Source organism: Melanerpes formicivorus, unplaced genomic scaffold (assembly GCF_026170545.1).
Source record: "Melanerpes formicivorus ecotype bairdi unplaced genomic scaffold, bMelFor1.0.p_v2 SCAF_51, whole genome shotgun sequence".
NCBI classification, from domain to species: domain Eukaryota; kingdom Metazoa; phylum Chordata; class Aves; order Piciformes; family Picidae; genus Melanerpes; species Melanerpes formicivorus.
In genome coordinates, this window is record NW_027142403.1 from 4251470 (window position 1) to 4275308 (window position 23839).

Genomic DNA, 23839 nt, shown 5'->3' on the forward strand with positions numbered 1-23839 from the left:
GTATTACCCCCCCCCCCCCCCCCCATTGATAATGTTCAAATTATTTCTAAATATTTGCTAACACTTATCAAATGAGCTTCCTGAATCACGTCCCTCCTCCTCAAAATATACCTGTCATTAAAACCGTATTCAGCTGCTTTCACCTCCATTTCAATGTGAATAACACCTGCTTATTGTTAGCGGACTTGGCACTTTGGGACGTGGTTTCATGGCTGTGGTGGTGTTAATGATTGGACTTGACAATCTTAGAGGTCTTTTCTAACTGAAACTATTTAGGCTGGATGTTAGGAAGAAGTTCTTCACAGATAGAGAGATTGGTCATTGGAATGTGCTGCCCAGGGAGGTGGTGGAGTCACTGGGGGTGTTTAGGAAGAGGCTGGATGGGGTGCTTGGTGCCATGGTTTAGTTGATTAGATAATGTTGGATGATAGGTTGGACTCGATGATCTCAAAGGTCTCTTCCAACCTGGTTATTTCTATTTCTATTTCTATTTCTATTTCTATTTCTATTTCTATTTCTATTTCTATTTCTATTTCTATTTCTATTTCTATTTCTATTTCTGATTCTGTCATTCAGTTTCTTTGACGTACACACATCACATGCTTTGATGTACCGGCACAAGAGGCTGAAAGATTTTGCCCCTGACTACTCTTTAAAACTGGGCTGCATCCCACTCCTCCTAGGGAGGCAGACAAGAGCGAGCTGACAGGCACTGGGCGGGACGTAGTGGAGCACGAATGAGAGGCGGGGCGGTGGTGCCACAGCTGCAGCGCCAGCGAGGCGCCACGCCCGCGCTGACGCCAGCCAACGGCCGCCACGCGCCGGCGCTGGGCAGGAGGCAGGGCATGCGCAGAGCGGTGCTGGCCGCGGCAGTGCGCATGCGGGCGGCTCGCGCAGGCCCGGCAGTCGCGGCCGTCGCTCCAGCCCCTTCTCTGCCCTGCCACGTACGGGCGGTGGTGACGGCGGCCGTGCCCAAGCTCGGACGGGGCGGGGGCCCTCCACCGCCAGGACTGCGGAGAAGCCAAAGTAAGAGAACGCGACTGATTGCATCGCCTTTCCCGCGCTGTTGCTCAGGGCAGCCGTTTGCCGCGCGTACGACGGCAGCGGGAGGGTGGCTGTGGGCTGGGGGTGAGTGTCTCTCCCTTCCCTGTTCCCGGGGCGACGCGGCCCCTGGCAGAGAGGCTGGGAGACCCCTCGTGTACCCCTGGCCGCGCCTGAGAGAGGCTTGAATCGCTGTTGGGCCTGGGGAGCTGGGGGTGAGGGCCAGCAGAGGCCTCCACGCCATCCGCAAAGGGGGTGTTCCCTTGCTCACCAAGCCTGTGTTCCCTCGGGAGCCAGGGGAACTGCCGACTCCTCATTTCCCAACAGGGACTAGCCATGGTTCTGTTCTCCAGGTTGGGCCTGCCCTTGTCGCGACTCGAGAAGAACGAAGACCTCATCTCCTTTCTGCTCCCCACCCCACTGCTGTCGTGGGAAAAAATCACGGTTCTGTCAAGTGGGGTTTGGAAAGCAGTGCTGCTTGGCCCTGTTTCTATGTGCTTCGCCGTGATTTCTCGTTCCTAGTTCATATTTTGACAGTGAAAAGGGAAGGGGGAATGCCTGTGCTGCCCTTGCTTAGGCAAGGTTATCTGTCTTTGTTGCAAGCAAAATTGGTGCTGAAATCCATCGCGGGTATGACATCGTGTCTTTTAGGGGGGATCCTGAAGTGACCGACTTGGACTTGGCAGTCACTGTCCACGTGCACTGTCCAGATTGGTGAATGATGATAAGAGTCATAGATTGGCTTGGGTTGAAAGCGACTTCAAAGATTGCTTAGTTCCCATCCCCCTGCCATAGGCAGGGTCACCTTTCACTAGACTGATGATGTGAATAGTAAGTGAGCCAAAACGGGAGGAAAAACATCTGTACCTCCAAAATGCATGTGGCACACCAGAAAGGTTAGAAAGTTGTCAGTGATGTCACAAATGATCTTGTGAAAAACGAGTCTTCCTTAAACAGACATTTATGGGGTTTTGTTTGGTTGTTCCCCCCTCACCCCACCCCGATGAAGTTAGACACTGTGATTGTTTCTGTTAAAGCAGCTCATTAGTGGGCCATTCTGGATGTCTTCTGAAAAACTGAAGTGAGTCATCCATTCAGCAGTGTCACAGTGAGGGAAGTAAAGCTTGAGTGCTGTATAATTCAATAATTAGCACATAGTTTTCTGTAACAGTTGAGAGCAGTTGCAATGCTTGGAATCTGCCTTAAAACCTTCAAGCTGTATGGAGAATAGTTGGACAAAATGCATTCAGACGTTTTCCTGTTAGCTTTTGAGAGAGACAGCAGAATTCTTATCAGTGTTGGTAAATTAGACATTGCAGTTCTTTAAGTACATTGCAGTAGCTAGTTTCCTTACACAAAGATACAAATAATGCTTCCAGTTTGTCTAAAGGCCACAGTAGCTCAGGTGTGCATCTTTAGGACTTAGAGGAGGATCAGTTATTACTGTTGTCAGTTTCTAAGTAGCTTACATTGTAATTCTGAAGAAGCAAAACCAATACCCTGCTGTTTAAACAACATGAGATGTTAGCTAAATGACTTTTCTAAGTTAAACCACTCTTAGATGCATTATCTATATTCTGTATTAGTACATTGCAGTTAATTTTGATCTGGAGCTGTAGCCATATTGGGGTGGAAGGGGTACCAGGGTACCAGTGAGGAATTGGAAAAGTTGTCTCTTCCTGTTCATCTGGTTTGAATGCCTCAACAGTCCTAGCCTCTCTTTGTCAGGAGCCTGTACAGCCCTGTTTAAAGGTGAAGACAAGAGAAAATGGCCTCAGGTTGTACCAGGGGAGGTTCAGGTTGAATGTATTAGGAATAATTTCTTCACAGAAAGGGTTATCAGGCATTGGAACAGGGAGATGGTGAAGTCACCATTCCTGGAGGGAGTTGAAAGATGCATTGGATATGGTGCTTAGGGAAATGGTTTAGTGGTGGTCACTTAGAAGTGGTGGTGGGATTGTGAGCTCTAGGTGAGTGGTTGAACTTAATGATCTCAAAGGTCTCTTCCAACCTCAACAGTTCTATGGTTCCAGGATGAGGGGAGCAGTTGCCAGTCAATGAGAACCAGAGAGGGCTTTTCTCTGCTTCTGTCCTGTATATCTCACGCCTGTGTATTCCAACTGAGTTGAAAATGGAGAGCTGGGAAGCCCAATTTCATGTGAATGGGAGGAACTTAGCTTTTATCTGTGATTAGTAGTGAATCACCTGAAAAAAGATCATGAATGTTTGAGAGTAACTGTGTGCGCAGGAGGGTGGCAAGTAGGGTATGCCTATTAGGTGAGTGGGAGTAGCATAGTTATGTTCACCATTGGACAGGTCTGTATGCTAAATTGTTGTCCTGTAGCTCTGTGTATTATTAAGCACTTGTGTAATAAACAGGTGGGCATCACAGGTTTTCCAGCAGAAAAAAGCACAGCCTTAAGCTGCCTCACAGGCAGATCGTATTTGCAAGTGGTCGTGTATTTTTGACTGCGTTTCCTTGCCCAGTTTGGTGGCTCTTCCTGTGGGAAAGTGGTGTTACACCTTTCCTCTTTCCCTAATGCCGTGCAATCTGTCCTTGAGTACACACAGTTTAATGCTACAGAGATTTCAGCCTTAAACTAAGAAACAGACTTGTAGGTTTTTCTACTTTCGAATCAAAGTTTTAACTTAATCCAGGGTTTTAAGATGGACACCATACAAGTGAATATTTTGAGGCTTTTGGGGAAGATTGCTGTTCTGGAAAAGATCAAATTTCTGTTAGGACTTGCTACATGCATTTAGAAAATTAGGGAAGACCAAATTCTTGGTCAAAGTCTGCTTTAGCTGAACTTTAAAACACAGTACTCAAAAGTGTGAATCTGACAGTCACTTTTACCTGTAATGTAACATATTTTTAGTTGTGTACATTTACTAAGGTATTAGAAAGTGAAAGATTGAAGTGTATAATTCTAAGGAAGTGTGACTGTAAATAACTGTTTCCTTACTTTTTTTTCTCCTTTCTTGATGCAGCTTCCTATATCCTGGCACTGGTAGTGCATGGCGGCTTATCCTAACGCTGTCCTGAAGTGAGGTGGGAAATCTGCCCAGTAATCTAGCATCACTAAGACAGACAAGGTAATGATAAAAATAAGGTTTTTGGAAATGAAATTAAAGAAAATATGTGGGTGTACACTGTTTCACTCTTTGTTATGCTTTAAATAAAAAGGAAAATGGCATTCAGACAGCTTGTGCAAAACCCTGTGCTTTTGCAACCAAATTGAAGTGTTAATTACACTGAGTCGATGAGCCTGCAGTCAAAACCCCTATGTTGCAAAACATGAATAGTGCATTAGTGAGCACAAATGATATGAACTAGCCTGTTTCATCATAGTGTCTCAGCAGCAACTTGTCTGTGTTAATTGCAGGTCTCTTTCCTCTGCAATTAGGCTGTATCCACCTACCTCCTGTTATATCTGATTAGGAGAACTGGGTTTGTTGGGTAGTTGCTTGTCTTTTTAATGACATTGGGCTAAGCAAAGGCCCTGTCATGAAATGCTTCCTTTATATTAAATTATTTGCCCTCCAAAACCCCAGAAATTCAGTTTTCATCTAGAGATACCACCATGCTACATCTTTTTAATGCAAAACATAGCCATCGAAGCAGAGTGCATCAAGATGTGATGCATTAAAAGCTTTGGCTGAGTGTCTTGTTTTTCTGGTAGGAGAGAAATAATTGTCAGTGCTGTACTTTAAAAAGCAAATGTCAGACTTCTCATAAAGCTTTGCTTTAAGGTATGGGAGAAATAACTCTTTTCTACCAAGAATTCTTTTTGCCAGAGAGAATGAAGAGTGTGCTTGCCTGAATGGAAAGTAGCCCTGAGGAGAGAGACTTGGGGGTGCTGGTGGACAAAAAGCTCAACATGAGCTCTCAATGTGCACTTGCAGCCCGCAAAGCCAATCAGATCCTGGGCTGCATCAGGAGAAGTGTGGCTAGCAGGTCGAGGGAGGTGATCCTCCCCCTCTACTCAGCCCTGGTGAGACCCCACCTGGAGTACTGTGTCCAGTTCTGGAGACCCTATTACAAGAGGGATCTGGAGGTGCTGGAACATGTCCAGAGAAGGGCCACAAGGATGATCAGAGGGCTGGAGCACCTCTCCTATGAGGACAGACTGAAGGAGTTGGGGCTGTTCAGTCTGCAGAAGAGAAGGCTCCGAGGTGACCTAATTGTGGCCTTCCAGTATCTGAAGGGGGCCTACAGGAAGGCTGGGGAAGGACTTCTCAGGATCTCAGGTAGTGATAGGACTAGGGGGAATGGAATGAAGCTGGAGGTGGGAAGATTCAGGCTAGATGTGAGGAGGAGGTTCTTCCCCATGAGAGTGGTGAAACCCTGGAATGGGTTGTCCAGGGAGGTGGTTGAGGCCCCGTCCCTGGAGGTGTTTAAGAGCAGGCTGGATGAGGCTCTGGGCAGCCTGATCTAGTGTGGGGTGTCCCTGCCCATGGCAGGGGGGTTGGAACTAGATGATCTTTGTGGTCCCTTCCAACCCTGAATGAAACTATGAATGTGGTTTTGGAAATGTCAATTTTGATGTGTAGGGCTGCCTACTTTTAAGACTTTATTTGTACTTTAGTTGCTAAGATAACTACCTCTTTAATTGCTGGTTGTTCCTGATCTATTGTTTTGGTCCTGTCCAAAACAGTGAAGAAGGAAAGGGGCATTTGACTAGCTATTCTAGATAATTTCTTATTCTTTTTTTTTTACATTGCTCTGCTTAGTAATTTCTTTGTAGTTTCTATTTTTCTTTTAAAGTAGGGCCTTTATGTTCTTTGACAAGAGGGATGCTTCATACAAAGTCCTAATTTTTAAACTGCCTTATATAAAGTGTTAAAAGGCAGAACAAAAAAACTCCACCCAAGTTGGAAATTTCAAAATGTTGCACATGCTTATAATCTGTTTCACTGTACCAAAAAAAAAATGTTTACTTTTTAAAGTTTGAGCTCTGGCAGCAGTGGTGAATATCAACTTGAAGATCTTGCAGAATTCTTTGTCTACGTTGTGCTCCTTATCGTTTGAGAAATTAACGCATCAAAGAATGTGTCCAAGAGTTTCTCTGGAGAGCTTCCTGAAAGTAATGCTTTCCTAAGATAGAAAGCTTCAGAACTGTCATCAGATACATATAAGTAACAATATAGTTTTCTAAAATGTTTTCACTGTTTTGCTGTTAACAGGGTCTGCAACTGATAAGGAATCCATCATGAACGGGCAGCTAGACTTAAGTGGGAAGTTGATCATCAAAGCTCAGCTTGGGGAAGATATTAGGAGAATTCCTATTCATAATGAAGATATCACCTATGATGAATTGGTACTTATGATGCAGAGGGTTTTTAGAGGAAAACTTCTGAGCAATGATGAGGTCACAATAAAGTACAAAGATGAAGGTAAGGTTTAAGTACTGTCGTTGAGGTTTAAAGTAGTACAGTTGTCATGATACAGTTTACCTAGGGACAGAAAAATCACTGTGTCAGAATTGTCCATATTTGATGTGTGTGATTGTTTTGTGAAATCCTTTGAATCAGACAGTAGAAGCTGTAGCTCTTGTGCTTTTCCTGTCTTAGTATTTCCTTCAGTTTTCTGAAATATCAGCTAGCTGAAAGTTCTTTCACTTGCGGTTTCAAGAGGCTGGTGCTGTACTAGGTTTCTCTTTTCACTTTTGTTAACCATTTCTCATGTATCTTCAGTAATAAAGTGGGTTTGAAGGCAAGGAATGAATGAAGATGTATGGCTTAACAAGCTCTTACAAAACTTTGGAAACTTGATTTAGGTAGTAGTAGTTATTTATTATGTTTTACTCCATCAGCAAAGATTAGAAGAAACTTTTCATTTAACCTGAAATATTTGTTCAGAGTAATCTTTCCCATGTGCGACTCTCTGAGTCTGTTTGACATCGGTGGTGTCAAAAAACCCCACGATCATTAGTACTAAACATCCACAACCTTAAGTAAGGGCTTTCACAGGATGATAAAGGCCCTGTGTGAGGAGCACAGAAAGAGTTGTGACTGGAAGACTTTCCTCTTTCCATGTCAGTGTGGGGCATGGATAAGTTACTTAATTTGGGGCAGAGAGATGGTATTCCTAAAATGAAACTTGGAATGAAGTGATAAAATCCCATCTCTTAAACATTGTGTGATTGTTATGTTGATGCACAGCAAAAGAGCTACATTACTGAAACATTCAAGCTATATTTTTCTTAATTGCCCCTTAGCTCTCTGTGGTGCCTAAAATGTCAAATAACTTCTCTTCATACAGCTAAGTGATAAAATTTCACTTTGAATGACCCTATCATAGCATCATTCAGGGTTGGAAGGGACCACAAGGATCATTTAATTCCAACCCCCCTGCCGTGGGCAGGGACACCCCACACTAGATCAGGCTGGCCAGAGCCTGAGACACTTTTTTGTAAGAGGGGCACTGCTCATCAAAATTAATATGCAATGAAAGGCTAACATTTTGGAACTTCATCTCTAGTGGGGGAAGAGCTCACTGGATTTGTGATGGCTTTGTTTTTCCTTTTATCACATCATCGGTTTCTTTGAAATGGAAAAGGTGAAAGGAAATTGGATGTTCTCACATTAGGTTAAAGCTTCTATACCCTTTTCATCATTCTCCTCTTTTCTTTAAATACAATTCGATGGTTTTGTGTATGCCTTGATCTTTTTGAAGAAGAGAATGGTGTACTATGGAGATGGTAATTATGGGTTTGTTCTTTGGTTGTCTTTCACAGCCTAGAGATGATCTACTTTAAATTACAGCTTTCCTTATCTTAGAATGTACTCCTGCTCCACTGTGATGTGAAATTTCAGTGTATGTTATCCTAGCTGATCATCACTACTAAGAAAGTCTAAGCTTGGTTAATATCAGGGGAAGCTGCAAGTGATTAAAGAGAAAGTTAACAGAACTAGGCTTCAGTTTGATTGTCATGTGATGATTGTGGTGTTCTTGACTTGGTTGAAACAAAGTTATTTTTCAAGTCATTTTTAGTGATAGAGAGCATTGGAATATAGGCATTCTAGATAGTTCCATTTTGCTATTTATCCCTTCAGATGTGGAGGAACATCATTTATATGAGGATTTCTACTGATTCTACAAACCTTGATGTGTGTCTCCTCAGAATTGATGTGCACACAGTGTTCAGAAGACGACCTCTTTACTCCTCCTGGCTTTGTGTCCTTTGTGTTCATGTGTCCTTGTGGTGACACACGAAGCTAGTGACCTTCAGGCCAGGATATGGGATTTTTCTACTTAATTCTTTTTTCAAAAGAATTTTCATGATTCTGTCATAATCCTTGAATCCAACTAATTTTTTTTTGTGAGGTTGGTGGTGTTTGGGGGTTTTTTTTTGGGGTTATTTTTGTTTTTCCTTTTTGTTTTTCAACCTCAGTTAGAGAGGGTAGGAAACTTTAAATCCCAGTCCTTTTTTCTTTGGATTTGTGGACTAAGATAGTCAGAAGCACATTTAGGTTATGGGATGCTTTTATTAATTACTGAAAAGAAGTTTCAGTTTGATTAATTTCTTGTGGAATTAAGATTTATATTCAAGCTGGGCATCTTTCAAACTCATGAACTAAGGAAATTACTGGGTGTGAAATAATTTTCACGTCTCACTTAACATTCTTGAATATGTATTAAAACCTGATGTCTGGAAAACAAACCAAACAAAACACCAACAAAACAACACAACCCACCAAAACCTTAACAAATCAATTCACCACTGCCAGTGGTGAATTTCTATCAATCAAAGCAGAATTTCAGCTATGTTATTCACTTACATATGTGAAAATCCTTGCAGTGCCAGCCATTGAAATGTTTGGGGTTTTCTATTATTTATATTTTGAATTAGGCTTGAATTTGAAACGAGTGCCTAGGCTGGACAGATGGGCAGAATCCAACGGCATGAGATTTAACACATCCAAGTGCCGGGTTCTGCACATCGGCCACAACAACCCCATGCAGAGCTACAGGCTAGGGACAGAGTGGCTGGAGAGCGGCCAGGCAGAGAGGGACCTGGGGGTGCTGGTTGATGGTAGGCTGAACATGAGCCTGCAGTGTGCCCAGGCAGCCAGGACAGCCAATGGCATCCTGGCCTGCATCAGGAACAGTGTGGCCCGCAGGAACAGGGAGGTCATTCTGCCCCTGTACACTGCACTGGTTAGGCCACACCTTGAGTACTGTGTCCAGTTCTGGGCCCCTCAGTTTAGGAAGGAGGTTGACTTGCTGGAGCATGTCCAGAGAAGGGCAACAAAGTTGGTGAGGGACTTGGAACATGAGCCGTATGAGGAGAGGCTGAAGGAGCTGGGGTTGCTCAGCCTGGAGAAGAGGAGGCTCAGGGGTGACTTTATTGTTGTCTACAACTACCTGAAGGGTGGTTGTAGCCAGGCAGAGGTTGGTCTCTTCTCCCAGGCAGCCAGCACCAGAACAAGAGGACACAGTCTCAGGCTGTGCCAGGGGAGGTTTAGGCTGGAGTTCAGGAGGAAGTTTTACACAGAGAGAGTGATTGCCCATTGGAATGGGCTGCCCAGGGAGGTGGTGGAGTTGCCATCACTGGAGGTGCTCAGGAGGAGACTTGACAGGGTGCTTGGTTGCATGGTTTAGTTGGTTGGGTGGTGTTGGATGATAGGTTGGACACGATGATCTTGAAGGTCTCTTCCAACCTGGTTTGGTCTATTCTACTCTAGGGTGAGATTGGCCTTTTCCTTCTTGTTCATTGACTTGCAGTAGAAGTTGGTGTTTTTATGTCACAGCCAGGAATGTGTTATTCAAATTACACTGCTTGTAATCAAGGTGGTGGTCTTGTCTTCACCTTTGGTAAATTTATCAAAGTGAAGGAAAAACTACATTTTGATAGTGTTTGGGTTTTTTGTTTGTTTCTTTTGTTTGTTTGGTTTTTGGTTTTGTATGTATGTGTATAGGTTGTTTGTATTTTTTAAATATAAGAGTAGATAAAGCTAGCAAATGAGGATGCATCATAGCTGGCAGGGCCAAGGATAATGAGACAGATTTCTCATGCCTGAAACGTTTCTAATTTCTCAAGTCGTTAAAATTGGAATGCATCATGATGATGCAGAATCAGTTCCTTGGTAAGTTAAGGGAGTCAATAGCTTATGCTGAAGATAAAGTTGTAATTGGTGTAGTAAGGAATGTTTAGGGTGTGTGGGGAAATTGTAGAGTGTGAAAGCTATGTCCCTTGTGAAAATGAGAAAGGTAGGTTCTTGAAATAAGATTAGTAGAGAAAAAAGCCTGTTTGGCTTTGCAATAGATAATAGTTGGTATTGTATATTCCTCTCTACATCATGCTTACAGGAATTTGAGCTCCACTGACCTTCCTTAAAATGAAAAGCTTGTTTCATAAATCTGTAATACTTAAATTGTCAGATTTTGTATGGCTTGGTCTACTCCTATACTGTATGAATCCTGTACTTGGGTAATAGCTTGATGGCTGTCAGTAAGAATCATAGTGCTGACTTTATGCATCTAATAAGATTCCGTACTTGATGCTCTTCTGCCTTTTTTGTCTGCTAGCAATTTAAAACAGAAACTTTAATCATTATTCTTAATGCCTTCAACATAAATGTTAAAATAGCTGAGGGGGAGAATAAGATGGAATGATCTGGATTCTCTTGGGTGACATTTATTCATGTAAACCACATGTATTAATACGCATTTTCATTTGGCTGTGCAGGATAACTGTTTAGAATTTGCACCCTTTGCTCAGGCAGAGGATCTGAGTATTGGACTTGTATGGCTGAAAAGCATCATAAGATGATCTGTCACTGCCATGCCTTGGCAAGAGAAGTGCCTGTTTTATTGGGAGAATATGGAATAGGAAGGCTTTGTATTAATACACCAGTGGATTTTGGTATCAGCATTTAAGAAAGGATAGTGAAAAAGCTGGAGGATACGTTATCCTATCTGATCATTACTACTAAGAAAATCACTTGGAATAGGCATATAACTTTAACTGGCATCATCATTCCGTCTGGTATCAGACTTTGAACTCTTGTGTTTCATCCTGTTTGTAAACAACAAAGAAGGATAAGCTATATGGAACTTTCAGAGAGCTTAAGAAGGCTTCCTTTTGGAGCCAGCCTGCCTGTCTTCTATGCATAATTTCCCTGCACACCCACAGTAAAATAATAAACTTGTTTTCTTAGTAACTTGAGAATCAAATGGGGAAAGTTATTTTTGAGTAATGAAGTTACACTTCTTCCCTAGCATGAAGTTCAGCAGTTAATAGGCTTTGCTTCTAATGTAACTTTTTCCTGTTCTTTTCAGATGGAGATCTTATAACAATTTTTGATAGCTCAGATCTTTCCTTTGCAATTCAATGCAGTAGGATACTAAAGCTGACATTGTTTGGTAAGTCTAGAAGATTGTCTTCTTGTTAACAGTGTTTATTAATATTCAGGCAGTGGGCTTCACTGGAAAGTACTAAAAGCTTTCAGTTTGTCACAGAGGAATGAAATCAGTAAGTTAAAAGTACTGAGTAATACAAATATTGATTAATACAATGTTATCTCAATTTTTTGTGCGTCATCTGAACTTAGGGAAACAAACTGTTTTTATGAGATTGCTGAGTATTGATTGAGATTGATGAGTATTTGGCATGCATATAATTATGGTCAATGTTCTGGGTTTTGTTTCCTTTTAATGTTATTTTCTATCTTATTTTCCACTCCAGTATTTGTACAGCTAGGGGGGACCTCATTGCTCTCTACAACTCTCTGAAAGGAGATTGGAGTGAGGTGGGGTTCTGTCTGTTCTCTGTCGTGTCAGGTGATAGAATGAGGGAAAATGGCCTGAAATTGTGCCAGTGGATGCTTAGATTAGGACAGTAGGAAAAATGTCTTCACTGTAAGTGTGGTTAGGCATTGGAACAGGCTGCCAGGGAGGTGGTGGAATCACCATCTCTGGAGGTGTTCAAGAGGCATGTGGACAGGGCACTTCGGCATATGGTTTAATGGCCACGGTGGTGGTAGGCTGATGATTGGATTTAATGATCTTAGGGATCTTTTCTAACTAAATTCTATGATTCTATGATGTATTTGTTCAGGGTATATTCATGGAAGAAGGTAAACAATGCAGAAACTTATGACAGACTTGGCTGTGCAGTTCTCACAATGTAGATTGTGCTGAACTGAGATTGTTAAAGATGTGGTAAGCTCTAGGAGTTCAGTCTGTGTTGCCTAAACTTTGTCGCTTGAAACTCTATAGAGGATGCTAAAAACAAGAGAAGTTTTTTTTTTCCCCCAATTTTAAACAGGATGTCAAAATGTCTTATATTTATCTAATTTCTGTTTTGCAGTGAATGGACAACCAAGACCTCTAGAATCTAATCAGGTGAAATACCTGCGTCGAGAGCTGATAGAACTTCGCAATAAAGTCAATCGTTTACTGGACTGCTTAGAACCACCAGCTGAACCAGGACTTTCCACTAATCTACCTGACAGTGGTAGGCAGCCTGGCAGAGAGGCTTTTTGCAGAGTTGTGGGCTGTTGAATAAAGTGGAAAATAGAAGATGCACACTGGTTGTGACCATCCTTAATTGTTGCTTGACACTTTGTAACTCAATTTTTAGGGCCTCAGTTATTTCAGAGGGGAGGAAGTTAAATCACATTATCTGGAGTAAAGCACTAAGTTAGGAATAAAACTTCAGTGTGAATTTCTGTTGCAATGTATGAAAATTTTTTAACACCTGTGAGTCACAACAGCATTTGGAGAAGGCCTGGAGATGAACTGATTTTTTTTGTTGTTGCTAAAGAGTTCTTGCTCCCTGTGGGGTGCTCACGCTGCTAGATCTGCTGCTTGTTATATTGCTAAGCAAGTTTGATTCACTAAACCAGTAAAAAACAAATTCAGCAAAAATTATGTCCACTTTTTGGCATGGTTATGAAATTGAATCCACACATTTTGAGCTCAGACAAGCATCAGAGCTGTTTTGGGGTAAGCAGCACAAGGATGCAGGTAGGGGTGGGAGCAGATCTTTGGAAGAGGTTAAAATGAGGAAGAAAGTCTTATTTCTCCAGTTTTGAGGCACCAATCTCCTATCTTAGGGCTGTTGTGCTATTAGAAGTATACCTCTGTGTGCTTAACTATGAATTTTGGTTAAGAGTGACACAAAATAACGACACAAAGTCATAGTGTGCAGTATTTGGCATCAAAATGCCAGCCAAGAACTCCAGCTTTTCTTTATTAACCTCAGGAAATGCAGCTTTTGTATTTTACACTTCAAAGTTGTGTTGTTTTTCAAACAATCCCAGATTCTGTTTGTACAATGTAAGCAATTACTAATTTAGTTGGAATACCATGGTACCATGGATTCTGGCTATAAACCCTTTGGAAGGATGTCAGGGTGATGATCTTTAGAGTGCAAACAAAGGTAGCCACCCCACCTGCACTTGCTTGTTTTTAAGAGACAATATAGCACAGCTAAATAAGGAGTCTCTGAGTGAGTCAGAGGAACTTGGAGAGATGGGATAGAGCAAACCAAAAATTTCAGTTGGTGAAACACCATAATAAATTGGAACCTATCCTGTAGTGTTCTTCATTTGAAGTTTTCATATCAGAAGTCATATCAGAACAATTTGTTTGAAAAAGGAGCCTTGTAGCTTTGAATATAAGACAAAATGTACATGATACTTACCCTGCACAGTGTCTTTTGAGTATTTGTGCAATAAAACTTAAGCTTTGTGATTCATCAGTCTCACATCACAGATTCATCACTGTTATCCTAACATAGTCATTTCAATGGTTAAAATATTTAAACACACCCCCCTGCCCCCCAACTTTAAAGTTACTGTAATATAATATAGATATAATATATGTTGATCTTTCAGCTCTCAAATATGAGCAACTGGACATTTTCTTTTGTAGATGCTGTTGATGGTAGGGAAGAAAAGCCTGCTGCTGCTGACTCTAATGTCAAGCCATCCACTCAAGCTATGGAAGCAAGCATGTTTGCATTCGATCCTCTAAAGAACCAGGATGAAATCAGCAAGAATGTCATGTCAGCATTTGGCTTGACAGATGATCAGGTGTCAGGTAAGAGTACACCTTAGTGAGAGGAGAGCAAAACCTGTTCTTAATCATAACTCAAATCTTTATTTGCAGCAACACATTTTTGTTTTGGTGATGTTAAGCTGTGTTCTGTATTGACTGTTTCTTTTCATCATTCTACAACTTGTCTTAAGGAATGACTGCCTAGAAGATGTTGCTGTTGGTTTCAACATTGTGTTATAGCTTGGAGTAGAAAATGGTTTAGAAATTCTAATTTTAATTATTTAAAGCTGCTGTGTAGAGAAACTTAATTGGTATCTAAAACCTGTCTCCATTGTTCTGCCTTAGGGTTTGATCCTGCAGTTCATGTTCCTCATTTCTGTATTTGCTGTCTGGTTCAGTCAAATGTTTTGTGCAACTCTGCTTTCTTCCTGTTTCATTTTGAAAGTAAATAGTGTCAGCTTTTTTACTGTGAACAAAGGGATGACATACTTGTCTGAATTAGATGTGTTCTTGAAGAGTTGCAGGACTCTTGGCCCTACCTGGTAGAATGCTAAACATATAAAAATGATTATACTAAGCTGAATGCAATCATGTTAAGAAAGGGTAACTGCAGTTGGACAAGCAGCGTAGACTGTAGTAGGTAGTGTGATGCAGAATATGGAAAACTGATTTTGCACAGAATCTGCCTGGGTTTGGTGAGGTTTAATGTGGCATTGAAAATTAACCTGCTGATACCTAACAGGATCTGCTGTGCACTTGGAACTTCAGAGCACCTGCACTTTATATGGTGTGTGATGTAGTGATGATAGCACCTGGAGCTTGTTTCTCCAGCACAATTTGTCTTGTCACACGTGGTTGTTTCACAGACTCGATAAAGATTTGATGGCACTTGAAAACTTACAATAAACTGCTCTGAACAATGAAGTGACAGTGTGAGAGGTACAACTAGAGAAAAATTTGAGCTACTGTTTTTGAAGCAGTTTTGTCTTCTGATACAAAGCATCAGTGTCAGTTAATGCTTTGATCATAGCATTCTTTGGACCATGGTAGTCTTAAGTTGATGGCTGGACTTGATGATCACAGAGGTATTTTCCAACTAAAACAATTCTCTGGTTCAATGTTTATTTGTCTTCATAATTCTTCTAATAGAGAAAACTGACTTGACCATGCTTTGATTGTACAGAGAGCTTCCCAGAAGACCATTTAAGCAGGAGATAAGAAATTCCATTTCTAAAGGTTTAATCCTACAGTTATGTCTGTAAAGGCAAAACCAGAAGTAGGCAGGTTGGGCTCATTCTCCCCCTCATAAGGGTAACATGAAAGCACAATTAAGGATGCATATTTATATTGTGTAAATATAATGTTCTTACAATTGAAAGGGAATTTGCAGCAGTTCTAATACTCGCTGTTAACTTTAAGCCTGCATTTGAAATCAGTGTCTCATAATTAGTATTCATATAGCTAAGATCTGGAAAGATCCAGGTTTAAGCTCTCTTGTTTCTAACAAAGTGTTTTGCATTTAATTATGTAATACACCTGTTCACATACATATTTCAGAACTTCCCACTCAGTGCAGAGAACATTTGAATTGTTTCCACGCTTGCCTTGGGTGCTAGCTGGAGTATTGTTCAGAGTTATCAAAACAGACAATTGCTCTTAGAGTGAAGCCTTGCCATATCCTATCCAGGAGTGTGACTTGAACACCTTCTTTGGAGACTTTATTTCACCTTCTGCCACGTGACTACTGGTAAAACACTTTGTTCCCTGGACCAGTGAGGGCCACAATAAAACACAAGTGCATTTGAACAGTTTCACACAACTGGGTCATATTCCTTGGAGGGATGAAGTTTGAATGACCTGGAGATAGGTGGAAGATTCCTTCCCCAAATATTTTCAAAGGAGAATTGAGATATGCAAATAAACTTAGTTTTAGCTTGGTTGTGACACTTTAGGATGTAAATCTACAGAAAAATGGAAAACTAATGTTACAAGGTCTGTAAGGGAATGGTCTTGTGAGATTTTTTTTTTTCCTTTCTTTGAGATTCATCCTTTCTCTTCACATACTACACTTTGTTCTTGTGCCTTCAGGACCACCCAGTGCCCCTGCAGAAGAGCGATCAGGAACCCCAGACAGCATCGCTTCTTCCTCTTCTGCAGCCCACCCCCCTGGTGTTCAGGCACAGCAGCAACCATACCCGGGCACACAGCCACAGACTGGCCAGGTGGAAGGTAAGCAGCATGTTCTACTATAGAAGATGTGAATGATGGTGTCTGATTCTGAGTGAGCAGTAGCTGTGACTTCAGTTTAGCCCGGAGTCCATACCAAACTGCAAATGCATTTTCTCCGCCAGGCAGAAAAGCTTTTTTCTTGGCATGCTGTTCAATCTAGAAACAGCAGATGGAGCAGCAGCTTTATTGGAAAGGGTAGGGAGTGTGACAGGAGGGTTTTCACTGCACTCTTTTCTGCTTGAGTCCTTCCTGACTTGACTTTTTAGCCTGCACTTCAAAGCTGTCCAAAGATATTAGGTGGTCTCCTAACTTTTATGTATTGTGTCAAGCTTTCACTCACCTTATGGCTTTGTTGGCTTGTCTACTGTGAATTAAAAATGTTATTTATTCATAATTTCTGTCTAACAAAACAGCTGTTAGTTCATTGCTTCTTTAATTTTTTTAATGTCTCTGTGCTAGTCATGTTAAACCTTGTAGCTATCTTTCATTATAGCTTTCCTGTGTTAAGCCTTGAAAGCCTCAGTTGGCTCTCCTTTAAAACTTGAGGTCTTAACTCTGGTATTCAGACTCCTTTGAGTGTGTCCTTTTATATGTTACTTGACTTCTAAAAATAAGTCTGTTCAGAGATATGCTGCATTTGGGTATCATTTTCCTATTGATGTTTTCTAAGCTCAGTGAGCTTTCAGACCTGCATAGTTCTGGATGAAACTCTGTGGAATGACTCGCTTTGGTATTTCTACCTCTCTACAGTACACAATATAAAGGTGTTTCTGTGTTAGCTTAGAAACAAGTGACAATCCTCTTCTGCTTTCTGTACTGACCTAATGCTGAGTTAGATGAGAGGCATTACTGAGGATATCATTTGTGGATCACAGTATCCACAGTCACTTGGAATGTCTTGCCTGGAGGGCATAAGTTACATCTTGACCAAGCAGAGTATTTGAGCAACTTGTAGCTGGTACAGTGTTTAAGCAGGTACAAATGCTGTTGGGTGCAGTAGAGCTTATAAAACACTTGTTTTGTTGATTTCAGCTTTATTTTGTTTTGGTTTTGATTTTGTTTTGTTTTTTTTCCCCTAAAAAATAGTGACATGATTGAAAAAGAAAACAGGAGGAGACATCTTTGTAGCTTGAAGATGTAGCTTTGGCATTTGCATGTGGAAATTGCTTTTGGATAAAAGTGCTTCAGGTTCTTCTGTCTGCAGCCAGGAAACTTGAAAGATAAAGTCTCAGCTACTGAACTTGGATTTTATGCATCTAGGCTTTTAACATGTTAAGGTATAGAGTTTTAAGTGTTGAGGTTAAAGTAGAAATGCACAAAAAAGTGAAACACTTATAAGCACTAGTAGCAGTAAGTTGGAATCCTGAGTTGGCTGCTAACATCAGGGAAGAGAAAAATAATTTTCAGCAAAAGCCATACTTGGGAAAGCAGTTGTCTAGGCTCGTGGATCAGAGCAGGTGTAAGGATGTTTCTAAGCTTGTGATAAGTGCAATGCTTTTACTTTTTGAGACTGTTCTGTGAATATACCGATTTGGTCTCTTTTCTGAATCGGGCTAAAATGGCTGTTTCAGTGCACAGGAACAACGGTAAATATGCTGGCAACCAGACCACCATGCTGTAGCTCATCTTGTTTTCAGAGTTAAAAGCCAGGGAGAGGGAAAAATCATTGTGTTTGAGGACCCATAGGATCCCCAACTATATTCATGGCTGTAAAATAAGTAAGTTCACTTGAACAGCAGTGGAATACCACCAGTGCTCCCCTCTAGCAGCTCAGCCCTGGTGAGGACAGCAAGCCACCTCAAAGCTTTGGAACAAACGCTGTGGCTTTTCTTTCCTTTCCCTTTGCCTGTGGTGTCCAGCAGGTGCCAGTGTGGTCTTTTTGCTAGCCTGAGGTAATTATCCTGAGACAAGCAGCCTCCTGGTTGTTCTCCCAGAACTTTCCTCTAACAATTGAGTTTAAGAAAGAGAAAACATTCATTCTGAGTTTCTTATTATCAAGCTAATGGGCTTAAACCCTCTTCAAGCCTTGTGTTCAGCACTCTTTAAACCCCACAATAACTGCATATGAAATAATAATTTGAACTGTACCATTTAAAAATATTTGGAGCAGCTTAGTGTGAATGTAAGATACCATTGCTTTCAGCTGCAAATATTACAGAGAGAAGCAGAAATTGAGTTGTTTTAAAGCAGGGGTCTGGGAGGACTGGGAGCAGAGCTGATTTGCTTTTGTCTTGGTGCAGTTCAGAAGATAAAACTTCTGGTATATGTATGCAGCCTGCTGATATTTGCAGAATGAATAATAGCACACTAAATACTTTATAACAGTAAAGTTTCCATGCCTGCTGCAGTTCAGCTCAGTTTTAGTTTTGGCAGATAACTGGTTTTGTTCTTTGACTGTACCTGTTTCTAAATTGAATAACAGCAGAAGCCTAAACAGGGCATGTAGCTTAAGGCTAAACAAATACTCTGCCTCTTTTTCACAAGGAATTTGAAGCAGTGAATTTAAGACAAAATCAGCACTGAATTGAAATACTCAAGACTTTAAGAATGTGTGATTTTCTTTTTGCTTAAGGGTGCATGCCCCTTGGTCTCTTAAGAAAACTTGGCTTACAGCAAGTCAGATACTAAGAGATGGATGACTTCTCTGGAAAATGTGGTCAGAATAAATAATGTACAACTCTACTTAGAAGACTTGGGTATAGAAATGGTCTTTAAACCCCAATATCAATAGGCAAGCTGAGGACATATTTAACTTCTGAAGTACTTATTCTGGAGCACTTTAAAGATTCCTGCTCTGTTACCCACCAGAGTAGCACTAATTAAGGTGCGTGGCTTCTGGTGTCTTCTGAAATGAGAGCTAGCTAAGTCCCATGTATCACAGTGAACTATTCATTCTGTTGGAGATAGATAGATAAACATCATTTGGGCTGGATATTAGAAATTGTTTACAGGAAGGGTGGTGAGACACTGGAACAGGTTGTGCAGAGAGGTTGTGGATGTTCTCTCCCTGGAGGTGTTCAGGGCTGGGCTGGACAAGGCCTTGAGCAATGTGGTCTAGTGGGAGGTGTCCTTGCCCATGGCTGGGGGTTGGAACTAGATGATCTTTAAGGTTCCTTCCAACCCAGCCCATTCTGTAAGTCCATGATGATTCTAGGAGTTAGTGTTCAGAACAGCGTGGTTCAGAAACTGAAATCCACAGATCGATTTCAGTTGGAAATCAGGTGGAATACTTGGTCAGATTTCATGGTGTGCTAAGAAAACTTTCAGACGTCATGAGAGGGTTTATCTCTGTGACTTTGAACTGTTCGGCTGTTGCTCACTGTGTGTACCACAGCTAGGGTACCAGGCCTCAACCACAAATGCGTTTTTGATCCCTAGGTCAGATGTATCAGCAGTACCCCCAGCCTGGTTACCCTGCCCAGCAGCCACAGGCGCAGCCGCAGCAGCAGCAGTATGGTGTGCAGTACCCAGGTAAGCAGCTTGCCACGCGGGTTAGCTCTAGAACCTTCTTCTTCAGTGCCCCACTTCTGAGCTTCAGTTTCTGAACCTGTGGGGCAGGTCAGGGTGCTGAGGAGCCCAAGTGCCCTTGGTTCTGGTGGGAACTGGCACAATTTAATGGTTACCAGTAAGAGAGCACTGTAGCTTCCTATAGTTTTAATGCCTAGTTGAAGTTTCAGTATCTCAATCCTGGCTGATTGTGAGCAAAAGCAGACTTCAGCAGAAGGCACTGTTAGAAAGGTGTGCAAAGTGAAATCACCTGAAGTCAATCTCCTCAACATGAGGAGGAACTCTTCCTCAACACGAAAAGAAACTTCTTTGCTGTGAAGGTGGCAGAGCCCTAGAACAGGCTGCCCAGAGAGGTTGTGGACTCTCCTTTATCTGGAGACTTTCAAGACCCATCTGGATGCATTCCTGTGTGACCTGCCCTAGGTGATCCTGCTTTGTCAGGGGGGTTGGACTAGATCATCTCAAGAGGTCCCTTCCAACCTCTACAATTCTGTGATTCTATGAAGTATGTGAGGTGATGCAGTTGTCAGTTCTGCAGTATTGGGATTTTAGCAAGTGACTGAAACATCCCAATGTAGCTTCCTTAAATATTGGAGGTTACTTAAAGATGGCCTTTCTTGAATCTGGAATGACCTCCATGTTGAAAATGTAGTGGTGTGAAGATCAGTGATAGTTGTCACTTAGTAAATCCTTAGCTATTATAAATACTGTAATTTCAGAGAAGCTCTTGAGTCATAGCTGGTTTTAATTGTTCATTTTATTGATACCTCAATTAAAGCTGCCAGTAGACTTTTAACAGGAGAACATTTTAGTACACTAGTGGTTTATGTGCAGTCAAAAATGAAGAGCTGGCTTTTGCTTATACCTAAACCAAACTTGACTCCAGAACTTTCAGTGAATTACTTTAGAAGCAGCTGGCATCTAATAGCACATAGTATATGCTAGGAATCATCATCCAGCTGAAGTAGAAGGATGAACCTGCAGCAGCAAGTTCCCTAACAAACCACAAGTTGCTTAATACTTGTAGAAAATGATACAAAGCATTTCTCATTCCTTGTCTTAAACAATCTTCCTTAAAGTAAGCAAAAGGTTCCTGTACCACTTAGTGTCTCAGAATAGAGCCTGTATGGCCTTTTCTTTTGCTGTGCAATATATACAGGGGAGTGCATCAGTTCTGATGTAGATGAGAGCACTTGTAGAGCTTAGGAAGAAAGGCCATGTTTACCTTGGATAAGAACACTAGAAAACTTGGAACTGAAGGTTTGTGCCTCAGCCCTTGTTTCTGTGCACTGTGTGAGAGCTGGTTGATTTGGGTCTCTTAAATGGTATCTTGTTCTCTGCAGATGTCTCACCCTCACATTTGTAATTAGAAGACCAATTTCAGAAGTCTAATTTCAGAAGAAGTAACAAGCCTGTTGGAAGTAGAAGGGTTTATCTGACTTTTCTGTAGGCTTAAAAACTGAGTGGGGGAAAAAAAAGAGGAGTTTCCATCTACTTTCTAGTTGTATCCTACCATCAGCTAAGCCATTATTTTAATGGAGAAGTTCCTGTGAAAGCTGTAGTCCAATGCTAGTCCTGCTCTCTAATCAACATCATCTTCAAGTAAGATTAAAATGCCACCGAAACTGATCTGGGCTCTTCTGTTTCTCATAACTTATTTCATGATTAACCTAATCTTTCAGAAACAGCCTTTTTCTTGAGAACCCAGTGACAGCAGCCTTTGAAGATCTTGACTCATAGGATTTGTTTGTTTTGCTGCTGTTCCCATGAGTATTGTTTCCTTTCAAAGCCACGCAGGTCTGCTAGGCAACCAATGTGGCTATTTACTCATGGTAGTAAAACTGGACTCCTTCAGAGGTTTGTCTCATGAGTATAATTTTGATCTCAGTTGCAAGGTGAGTTTACTCCAGTGCATTCTTCAATCCTTACCCTTTCTGTTTAGGGCTGTGCACTGTTAATAATCTGTGTGTCTGGTGTTTAATGCTGACAGGATCCCAGTCACTGGAGAGGTTTCATTGCAAGTAGCTGCAGGTGTGTTTCATGATGGATGAAAGTAGCTATTTCTTCATCGAAGGCCTTTGTGTCATTTTAAACTTAACCAATAAGACAAATTCCTTTTGGAAGCTGGTTGCACACTGAAAAATCAAGCCTGGGACACGTTCTGTACTAAAGTGTTCTGCAGAGCTTTCTTTTTCACCTGTTAAACTCTAAAGAAACGGCAAACACCAACGGTTTAACCGGAGGTGTGACTTCTCTTAAACTCTGACAACATTTTCATGGCAGTTTACTTTTGATGTCTTGCTTGGGAGAAAGGTTGCCATGTTATTTTTCATGTGTCGTGTTGGTAAATACAATTTATTGTTTCTTAATTTCTTGTCAGCTGTGAGAAAACTGTTTAAGAGTAGCTGGTTTTGGTGTAGCTGTGCTGCCAGGGCAGTGCCCCAAAGCCAGGGCAGTGTGCTTGTGTGACAGGAGAGCTCGCAGTGTTTGCCTTTCTGTGCGTACCGCCTTGCTATGTGTCGGGCACTGTAAACAAACAGCCAAGGTGTTCGGTTCTCTGCTGTCTCTCACCCCGCCTTGCTCTTTGCTTTCCTAGCAGGCTACAGCCAGCAGCAGACCCCCTCGCAGCAAGCCCAGCAGTTCCCGGCTTACACCCAGCCGGCCGCCCCAGCCCCGGCTGCCGCTTTTCCCGGCCAGCAGCCGCCCCAGCAACCTCTGCCGCCGCAGCAGCCACCGCAGTACGCAGGGGGCAACTACCCGCCGCAGCCCTACACCACGCAGCCCTCGCAGCCGGCCCCCTACAGCGGACCTCCCGGTGGTACCCCAGCAGCGCCTGGCACCTACCAGCCACGGCCTGGCTTCACCCCGCCGCCTGGCAGCACCATGACCCCTCCACCCAGCGGGCCCAACCCTTATGCCCGTAGCCGGCCTCCCTTTGGTCCCCAGGGCTACACCCAGCCCGGACCCGGCTACCGGTAAGGACCTGCTGCCAGCACAGGCCTTCTGTGCCTGCCATTCCATCCCCACAGATTCCAGGAGCTTGAATTGAGGTTCCAAAACTGTGATGAGGCAAAACCATAGCTGTTAATGAAATTCTGCTGGGGGGAGGGAGCAACCAAACCAATCTGTCCTGCTTCAAGTGGTATCTGCTTCCTAGTATAATTCGGGGCTGGGTTGTTTTGGGGAAACATGACCTGAGTGTCTGTAAAGAGATTGACATTCAAGCTTGTCTGGTTGGAAGGAGCTGAAGAGCTAGTTGGAAGTTTAGCCCACTTACAAGATTTGTTTTTACTAATACCATGGTGTACTAAATTAGATCATTCTGGAGGGAGAACTAGATACGATGTATTATAAATTGTAATGCTCACATGGAAAACTAATAAAAACCCTGAATCTATTTAATGCCTGGTCTTCATTTTGGAACTCAAGTATTGTTGAGCACAAAAGCAGTCTCTGGAGGTGTTCAAAAACATGTGTGGACATGGCACTTTGGGACATGGTGGTGTTGGGTGAGTGGTTGGACTTTATCTTGGAGGTCTTTTCCAACTGAAACAGCTCTATGATTCTATTCCCAGTGTGTGTGGGAGCTGTACAGATAAGACACCAGCTTAACAAAGACCAGCCATATTTGAGGCTGTAGGAGAAGAGGTAGGAAAAGAGGCAGATTTGTAGGTGTGTAAATGGAGAAGTGTTGTGAATACAGATGACTTTTGCAGAGGTTCCACAGCAGCAGAGGGTCTGGCACTCCCTGCTGTTACTAATTGCCAAGTGACCCTTTTACTAAATGAGTAAGATCCAATGCATATGCTCTGAGAGCCCCTTACCAGTTTCACTTTAACAAGGGCAGGGGGAGAGCTGGTTTATTGAAAATTTAAGCCAAATATGTATTTATAAAAAGAGAACTCTTAAAAGGAACAATTTTCCACAGGTTCTTTGCCACCCAGAAAAAAATAATTGGGGAGTGCAATTCTAGTCGGTTTTGAGCCAAGGAAAAGCAGTTCAAGAGCTGTACGAAATTCAATAGACCATATAACAGCAGAGGGCAAAATA

The 23839-nt window shown here is 42.1% G+C and overlaps 1 protein-coding gene across 4 annotated transcripts; it reads left to right on the top strand.

Annotated features, from left to right (window-relative positions):
• The first annotated feature begins 898 nt into the window (after positions 1 to 898).
• Positions 899 to 23186, top strand: TFG (trafficking from ER to golgi regulator). Of its 4 annotated transcripts, none has more exons than XM_068160697.1 (9): positions 899 to 1026; positions 4033 to 4137; positions 6229 to 6438; positions 11330 to 11413; positions 12360 to 12506; positions 13928 to 14095; positions 16142 to 16282; positions 19661 to 19753; positions 22386 to 23186. In XM_068160697.1, exons 3-9 carry the CDS (start codon positions 6255 to 6257, stop codon positions 22766 to 22768), a joined length of 1200 nt encoding a protein of 399 aa, XP_068016798.1. In that variant the 5' UTR covers positions 899 to 1026; positions 4033 to 4137; positions 6229 to 6254; the 3' UTR covers positions 22769 to 23186. The 4 variants fall into 4 exon arrangements, with proteins under 4 accessions (XP_068016798.1, XP_068016799.1, XP_068016800.1 ...); XM_068160698.1 differs by having other exon boundaries at positions 22389 to 23186; XM_068160699.1 differs by lacking the exon at positions 19661 to 19753.
• The last annotated feature ends 653 nt before the right edge of the window (positions 23187 to 23839 follow it).

Coding starts and splice junctions, on each gene's coding strand:
- TFG (XM_068160697.1), top strand. CDS start 6,255: ATGAACGGGCAGCTAGACTTAAGTGGGAAGTTGATCATCAAAGCTCAG. Junction 11,414..12,359: donor ACTAAAGCTGACATTGTTTG/GTAAGTCTAGAA, acceptor TCTGTTTTGCAG/TGAATGGACAACCAAGACCT. Junction 12,507..13,927: donor CACTAATCTACCTGACAGTG/GTAGGCAGCCTG, acceptor TTTCTTTTGTAG/ATGCTGTTGATGGTAGGGAA.